The sequence below is a fragment of the Hemibagrus wyckioides genome, linkage group LG08 (genome assembly GCF_019097595.1).
Source record: "Hemibagrus wyckioides isolate EC202008001 linkage group LG08, SWU_Hwy_1.0, whole genome shotgun sequence".
In the NCBI taxonomy this organism is placed as follows: Eukaryota; Metazoa; Chordata; class Actinopteri; order Siluriformes; family Bagridae; genus Hemibagrus; species Hemibagrus wyckioides.
Genome location: NC_080717.1, coordinates 25,485,895 through 25,494,375, shown reverse-complemented (window position 1 = coordinate 25,494,375; position 8,481 = coordinate 25,485,895). Strand labels below are relative to the sequence as shown.

The 8,481-nt window shown below is 40.2% G+C and overlaps 1 protein-coding gene across 2 annotated transcripts in view; it reads right to left on the bottom strand.

Annotated features, from left to right (window-relative positions):
* poc1b (POC1 centriolar protein B) overlaps positions 1-2,974 on the bottom strand; it is a 37,968-nt gene extending 34,994 nt beyond the window's left edge. Inside the window, exons 1-7 of one of the 2 annotated variants that reach the window (XM_058397947.1) lie at positions 2,721-2,974; positions 1,666-1,750; positions 1,348-1,519; positions 1,081-1,260; positions 807-914; positions 609-724; positions 1-72 (exon numbers count right to left, since the gene is read on the bottom strand). The exon at positions 1-72 is cut by the window's left edge and continues 62 nt beyond it. In XM_058397947.1, the coding sequence (XP_058253930.1) occupies positions 1-72; positions 609-724; positions 807-914; positions 1,081-1,260; positions 1,348-1,519; positions 1,666-1,750; positions 2,721-2,774 (787 nt within the window). In that variant the 5' untranslated portion in view covers positions 2,775-2,974. Of the gene's footprint in view, positions 73-608; positions 725-806; positions 915-1,080; positions 1,261-1,347; positions 1,520-1,665; positions 1,751-2,402; positions 2,559-2,720 lie in introns of those variants that run through there. The other variant, XM_058397948.1, reaches the window with a different exon arrangement.
* Between the last annotated feature and the right edge of the window lie 5,507 nt (positions 2,975-8,481).

Below are 8,481 nucleotides of genomic sequence, written 5' to 3'. Positions count from 1 at the left end.
TGTCGCTGGAGCCGCTGATCAGATAATTCCCCGACGGATGGAAGGAGAAGCTGTTGATGGCGGCACTGTGGACTGAGACACACAAGAACTTTTAAAGAAATTCAGAGGCCAGGGGCATCAGGAACATCAAGAGCATCAGGAACATTGAGAACATCAGGACCATCAAGATCAGTGGCATCAGGAGCATCAGGAACATCAGTGGCATCAAGAGCATCAGGAACATCAGGAGCATCAAAAATATCAGGAACATCAGTGGCATCAAGAGCATCAGTGGTATCAGGAACATCAGGAGTATCAGGAGCATCAAGAACATCAGTGGCATCAGGAACAACAAGAGCATTAGGATCATCAAGAACATCAGTGGTCTCGGGAACATCAGGAGCATCAGGAACATCAAGAACACCAGAGAATACAATGTGTCTATTTTTGGATGTTTACAGACGTGAGGATGAGCAGCTAAAAATTCCTGATTTTCTACCTCCAGAGCTACAGCAAAGACACACAGCGTCCTCCACCACCTCCAGCACTCTGTCCTCCATGCTGCTTGAATAATCCCCTTTACAACTGAATGTGAACCCTGTTCTGATGGCTGTGGATGAAAATGGTACCTTGGTAATGCTGAAGGAGTTTGTTGGTTCGAATGTCCCAGATCTTCAGCGTGTTGTCCGCTCCCGAGGACGCGATGCAGGTTCCGCTGCTGTTAAAGTCCACAAACGTTGCTGGCCTAGAAGACGGACAATAATGGGGTTAATCCGAGTGAAGTGAAACACGAGAGTTTAAGTAAAAGAGAGAAGGACAAATCTGACCCGCCATAATCGGTGAAGGTGTTGATGCACAGGCGAGTGGACGTGTCCCAGAGACGAACCGTCCTGTCGTCGCCGCATGACGCAACCAAACGTCCGTCTGGAGAAAACCTGCGGCAAGAACAAACCCTGAGATCTTTGAGGGGTTCATCTTAAATCGTGGCATGCAAAATTAACATATAAATAATAAATAAAATGTCCAGGTGTTTGTTCTGACACTTCGTTGAAGGTATTTTCATCAAACCCTTGTACCCTTCTGAGTGTAATAACGACATACCTGGCACAGCGCACCCAGTTGGTGTGTTGGTTGAGGGAGTAGATGAATTTTTGCCGATGCACGCCCCACACTTTCACAGACTTATCGTCCGAAGCAGTGACCAGTCTCTGGCCATCGGCGGAGAAGCTCACGCTGCGTACGGTGGCCGTGTGCGCTTTAAACATTGTCGACTCTCCTTTGCTGAAATATGACACAGATCAGGTCTCAGACGTGCCGGGATTAGTGCTGGAGGACAAATTTAAGGTGTAAGGTGAGTGGCTAACTTACATGTTGGGCGTCCATAATCTCACGGTCTTGTCCCTTGATCCAGAAGCCACCAGCTCGCCGGATGGGGAGAAGTGCACGGAGGTTACAATATCCTGATGACCGACAAACCTGAACGCTCTGGATTTGGGGTTGAGGTTCCATATCATTAGAGTTTTATCACTGGATCCAGAGGCTGGAAAAAAAAAAAAAAATATATATATATATATATATATATATATCATTGTACAGTTTATCCTACAGATGTCTAGAATTAACTCAAATGTCAGCGAGGCTGTGGATATGTACAGATACGCCAGCGTGAGATATTTCTCCACACACCCAGCTGTTTGTTGTTGGGACTGAAGTCTGCACACGTCACCGCATCTTTGTGGCCTTTAAAATGTCTTGCAAGTGTTGGGTCTTCCTAAATGAGAAGATTTAGATTTGAGCTGAAACCAGATGCACTAAAACAAAAACAAAAAATGCATTTCTATTTACCAACTTCAATGTAGATCTCCCTACTCTTTTAGAATTGTAAATCTCAAACAGTAGCAATGTTTTAAGTAGTGTTTTAAATATGGCTCTTTCAAGTGAGTCGAATCATTTGAATCAACTCATTATTCAGAGCCGACTTTTTTTTTTTATCCAAGTGCTGAAAAGATTTTTTCCAAAGAAACATTTTCATTCTATAAACGCTTCCATTACACTGCAAGAGGATCATCATTGCCTACGATTACAAAAAGAAAGAAAGAATAGGTCAGCTATAAGTCAGTGTACATGAGAGTCGGTTCTCGACGTTCGGTTCAGAGTCGACTCGTTCACAAACGATACAGCACTACCAGCTACTGTTAAAGAGCATTAGCTAAATCTGTTCAGGTGTTAATGCTAATTAGCTAATGCACTTACGTTACTTTCCCCTAACGTCAACAAGCCACGTTTTTGTAAATTAGGTTATGTTCCAGCAAAAATACGAGTTTATACTTGAATAAACTGGCTAACTTGGACTGAATCGTTAGCAACGATAAAAAAACAATACGCGAAAACAATTCATCTAAAGAACAGAAGTGTTTACTTACCAAAACAGATGCCATTTAATTTAGCTAGCTATCTAAATATGTATTTTAAAACTTCTAGCGTGTGTTCAAAACTGTTTAAAAAACACATATAAACATATTCGCTTCATTTTAAAACTCTACTTCCGCTACCTTCGCGTCTGTCAAACAAGGCGCCGTTTTTACACTGCGAGCAGACAGAAATGCACGAGCACAGAGAAGTCGATTAACTGTCTATCGTTAATCATTCGAAATTAAAATATTGTACGTGTAACGTAGTAAACTCCCTCGTAATAAAATATATAAACTTCATATTTATGAAAATCAATGTAGATTACTCACGAGGCCAAGACAACTCAGGACTGAGTTTCCGTTATGCATAGCCGCATCAGGCATGTTCAATCAAACTGCATAATACTTTTAGTAAGTAGCAACCTAGTTTACTTTAACAACGCTTATTTTAAAAAAAAACAACAACTATTAAATAAAACGCCACTCTGTTCTAGTTCATGTTCACAATGCTTATCTGAATTGTTATTCATTTGCAAACGTGCACAGTTTGGATAACAAACCGCTAACGACCGAGCGAGCTAAAGATGGCTTAAATGAAGGGTTGCCAAGTATTTACCTAAAATTCTACAAATGCAAATAATAAAATAAAAAAATTAAAAAATCACCATTTAGCCTCTAACACTTAAAAAAAAAAGTTTTAAAGACTACCACCATGATTGGTATTGAAAATGCCTTATAATACTAATACTCGGTATGAAAAGAAACTTATCAAACTTAAAGCATGTAATAGACGGCGCACGAGGCTAAAATGTGTTTTAGTATCGTATCATTATATGGTTTGAGAATACGTATATTATTTATTTAAAATCACTTGTAATGTTTCATGTTTATTGTAAGTCGACAAAACCGGGGTAAAATATGTACGTGACTACTAAGATGAAGATCTGGCAACACAAGGTGACCGTAAGCTCCTGGGAAGGCTCTTGTTGCACGCGCCCACAGCGGTGCACGCTGTCGTTGCTAAGCAACTGTTGCTGTGCAACTGCCCTAAACGTTAGCGGCACTGAAAGGCAAACATCGGCGCTTTAACGGCGGCATCGTTGATTGGTCAATACCAAGAGAACGGACCAATGAGAAACGGCTAGTTTTAATAATTTTTTTTTTATAATTGTTTAGGGTTTTGTTAACATTTTTCTTATTCGTTCTTTATTTTATGCTTCTTTTTGTTTCTTTTCATTAATTTTCCATGGAAATTAATGGGAATATAATATTTTAATATAATATACTAAATTTTTTACGTTACAATTTATATATAAATATAATATAAAATAATTATTTGTAATAGCTTGTTAATCAAAAAATCGACAGAAAGACCACGCTATTACCATGGCTTGCTATCGGAGAACGCAGTTCTGATTTCAGTTGAATTCATTACGTCTGTTTGATTTCAGTACCTGAAGAAGAGAATCCCCCAGAACCCCAAACATGGAAAATCAAGACTCGATACAGGTTTGTTTGTGTGTCGATTATTAAGATCTGGCATGCTGTGTTGGCCGCGACTTTGGTTCCGCCCTCTGTACCAATGTGTAGAATACACACATAGAATAATCTTTTTTTTTTCAATATATGTTTATATATGTTATTACAGTTATTCACCTGACCCTGTTAGTAGTTTTGTTGTATTTTGGTGATGTTGTCCGGAAGGAATGACCACCGGCTCGTTTCTCATCTCCGGTCTCCCTGCACCGATGGGACAAGATGCCACAGCCAGCCGACAACAAACAGTGCTTCACCTCGGAAGACCTCAAGAAGATCCAGTACTACCTGGATGAGGTGCTCGTACCCAGTGAGATCAGCAGTGAGTGATCCTGAAAAAATCAGGAACATCTTGTTTTTTAATTTCTATGTTTTTTTTTTATGTCCATTAGCTGTGTGAATTCTAAATTATCCAGCGCCCGGAACTCGTTCGTGAACAAAGACACTCCATTTTTTTAAAACGTTTATTTAACACTCTAATAAAGGTTTAAGGACGAGTCACAAAATGTTTTAATGAAGCTTTTGTAGCTTTAGCCAGCCGATTCAACTCAGTGATTCATTTGATCATTTTCTTCAGTGCTGTTAAATCCTAAAGGAACGACTTATTTCTAGATTTATATTTATAGTCATGTTAATGTTAAATAGGTGTGCATGCTGTACCGCTTAAAGTGGCTTGACTACGTTTCATGATGCTTCATGCATTAGCGCTAACGTGACAATCGAGAGCATGGCTTAACTAGTACACACATCAGTGCTAGTCTTAATCTGCAAAGTTTGCCGGTGAGATTTACAGTTAGCTGTAACCTACCCCATGAACACCTAGAGGAGGATGTCTTAAATACTAATATAGAAGCGTGATCGAGGCTTTTATGTTACAGACGTTAAGAAGTTCAGCCTTGGAGTATTGCTGCAGGTTTCTGTTCCCGTTGCAGCTCGTGAAGACGAAAAGGATATGAAGGAAGTCGAAGTGCATTTACTGTATCTGAACTGTGAAAGTGCACTAGTGTAGAAGTGTGTGTGTGTGTGTGTTTTATTTCCACAGTGCTGAATGGTGGTAACACTAACAGTTTCAGATCCTCGTTTAAACAATCAGTGACAGTTTTATCAACACAAACTACTTGCTGTGATATTTTTCTGTGTTTAATGTTGAATAAAGAAGTATTTTGTACAGGAAATTTCCAGCACCACCACACTGAGCACTGGAGCCCCTCAGGGCTGTGTGCTCAGCCTACTACTGTTCACTCTGCTGTCTCACGACTGTGCAACACAGTGCTCCAACCACATCAAGTTCATCGAAGACATGACCATGATGAGTCTCATCAGCAAGATCTATGAGTCAGCGTACAGAGAGGAGGTGCAACAGCCTAAAGACTAAAGAGATGGTTGTTGACTTTAGGAGAGCACAGAATGGCTTAGTGGCCCAGCAGCGTCTCTACTTCCTGCGGAGGCTGAGGAAAGCCCATCTCCCTTCCCCCATCCTGACTGTGTTCTACAGAGGGACCATCAAGAGCGTCCTGAGGAGCTGCATCACACTATGGTTTGGGAATTGCACCGTCTCGCAAGACCCTGTAGAGGATAGTGAGGACAGCTGAGAAGATCATCGGAGTATCTCTCCCCTCCATCACGGACATTTACACACACACTGCATCCGCAAAGCCAACAGCATTGTGGATGACCCCACATACCCCTCACACACACTCTTCACCCTCCTGCCGTCTGGAAAGAGGTACCGAAGCATTCAGGCCCTCACAAACAGACTGTGTAACAGTTTCTTTCTTCAAGCCATCAGGCTCCTCAACATCCAGAACAAAGACTACAACCCACCAGTGGGTGTCACTGTCATAACTGATCACTGTTTAAAATCCAAAACACTCTTCATTGAACTCACAACCTTTGTTGTGAGGACCTTCGGTTGCTAGGCAGATTTTTGCCGCCTAGCAAATTCCAACAAGTGGGCGGATCCAAGTGTTTCGATTTAAAGAGGTTTAAATGACAGTTTTTAGACAGCAGCTCAGAGCATCAGGAGGGAATAGTTAGATATTTACACATTCAGATTTGGATAATCCATGAAATTAACAAAGGTTTTAACTGATTTATTATGTAGCTGAGTTCTCTGCGTTGAGTCAATACAGATCCTCCATGCTTTTGTATGGTGCGCCAATGTGGCCAAATGTCTTTTAGTTTTTACAAGGCTTTGTTAATGTCCACACTCATTGTTTAGTTATTGTCATTGTTTAAGCTATGAAGCAGAGATAGATGTAAGCTGTTTAATGATTGGCTCGTTATTTTATATTCATATGGTTTGACTAAAAAATGAGAACAAAATTTCAGTGTTTTTCATTAGTTTGTAAAAGTAGCACACTACGATGATCATGTTTTGTTCCTTTTCAAAGTCAGTGTTGTGTTGTTCTGTTTTATATACAAGATTCTATAATAATATAAAGTTTTCAATAGGTCATGGAGGGGAAAGGAGACAAAGCTTACAAGGTATGAATCTCCCATGTGATGAATGTATATGAATTTATAATGCTTGAGAATCACTACATTTTTAATATACTTGTTGCTGAAAACATAAAATCTCAAATTATTTGAAATACTTATTGTTACGTCCCACGTATGATACGTGTACGTTGTGTTAATTCTGCGCTCTCCTTTCCTTTTGTGCTATTCTTTACTCTGCCTCTAGGTCGGTGTTATTGGTTGACTTGGCTGTCAATCATAATTGTGACCTCATGGCGCTCTGCCAATCTGTTGATGCACCGGCTGTATATAAGGCCTCGACTTGGCGGTGTGTGGGCGTGCAACATTCCAGCGTACCTTGTGCTTCAACACTTAGTTGCTTCCCGATACTTATTGTACCTTGACTTGTGGAGTCAAGGGTTGTTATGGTGATTCGAGCCACTTCTAGTTCGTTATTTGGCTATTTGACTGATATCGAATTCTGTGCTTGAGATTACGCTGGTGCCCATGTTAGTGTTTTGGTCTTATTGTGTATCAAGTTACCGATAAGAATGGATCTACCTTACCAATCATGTCTGTGTAATAATTCAAGAATCTAGTCAAATGCGGTTATGATACCATTTGTCTTGATTCTTGATCAGGAGTTTGTATTTCTGTTAGATTAAACATATCAGTGGCTCTGAATATGTCCCATCCATTGAAAGTTCTGACTCTGATGTTATCTATCTGCCACTTGACAGCACTTGTGAAGCGCAGACTCCAAAAAAGGCAAATAAATCCATCAATGAAGATGGAGGAGGGACCAGAAAGTGGGATATGAAAAACTTTTGTGTATACTGTGGTTTAAGACAAAGCAAAATGGCAAGACATCTTGAGAGAAAACATGCAAAAGAATTTGAAGTAGCACAAGCATTATCAAAACCTACGGGTTCGAAGGAACGATGGATGTTATATGACCTCCTTTGAAATAAAGGAAACTACCACCACAATATCAAAATCCTAAATAAAGGCAGTGGAGAAATTGTGACTGTGAGGCAGCCAACACAAAACACTAGTTGGCAAGACTTCCTGCCATGTAAACATTGCAAAAGATAGGAATTGTGGAAGCATAACCAAGTCTGTTTCAAAAATGCAGAAAACGACAACAAATCAAGGAAAAGGAAGAGAGTCCAAGCAATAGCCTCTCAGAGATTACCTTGTAAACCTGACATGTCAGAAGGATGTAAAAGCATTATTCTGAACATGCATCAAGATGATATCTCTAATCAGGTGCAGTCAGACACTCTCATATGTAAATATGGAGAAAAGATGTTTGAGCTCCATGGACAGGACAAATCACAGCATAGTTACATCAGTCAGAAAATGAAGGAGTTTTATGCTGGTGGTAAAGAAGCTCAACCCTGCTGTACAACGTCTAGTAGATGTTTGTGTACCAACAAGATTTCAGCTGGCAGTATCGGCAGCAAAGAATGCAAGTGAGTTTGATCCGTCAAAAAATAAATATGACACTCCATCTTTAGCTTGTAACATTGGGTACACCCTCAAGAAAGTCTGTGAGGTTTGTGATTGGTGAGAGTCTAATGAATGGAGACCATGAGGCAGGACAAAAAGGCAAGAATTTCATCTGGCTGCTTGACTCCGACTACCTCTCAAAGCATGCCAGAAGCAACAAATGGAACAAAGCTGATGTTCTTCCACTGACTGAAGATGTTGTCAGGTTACACAAACATCTCATATCTTTGGAAGATCAGTCAAAAGAACAACTGACTAATCTTTCGGAAAGTACTCTAGCACAATAATATTGTTTAATAGAAGATGAGAAGGTGAAGCAGTAAAGCTATTAATGGAAACATACCACAAAAACGAAACACGGCTCCACCAAATCCTGAGGTCTTGCAACGTTTATCCAAGCTAGAGCAAGATTTAAGTGAAAAATTCACCAGAGTTGAAATAAGGGGAAAAAGAGGCCGCAAAGTACGTCTTGCTCACCGACAGAATGTGTTCATCCCTTGACCTGCTAATGAAACTCAGATCAAGAGTTGGTGTACTGATAAAAAAACCCATACATATTCGCCAGAATCGAGGTTGACACGCA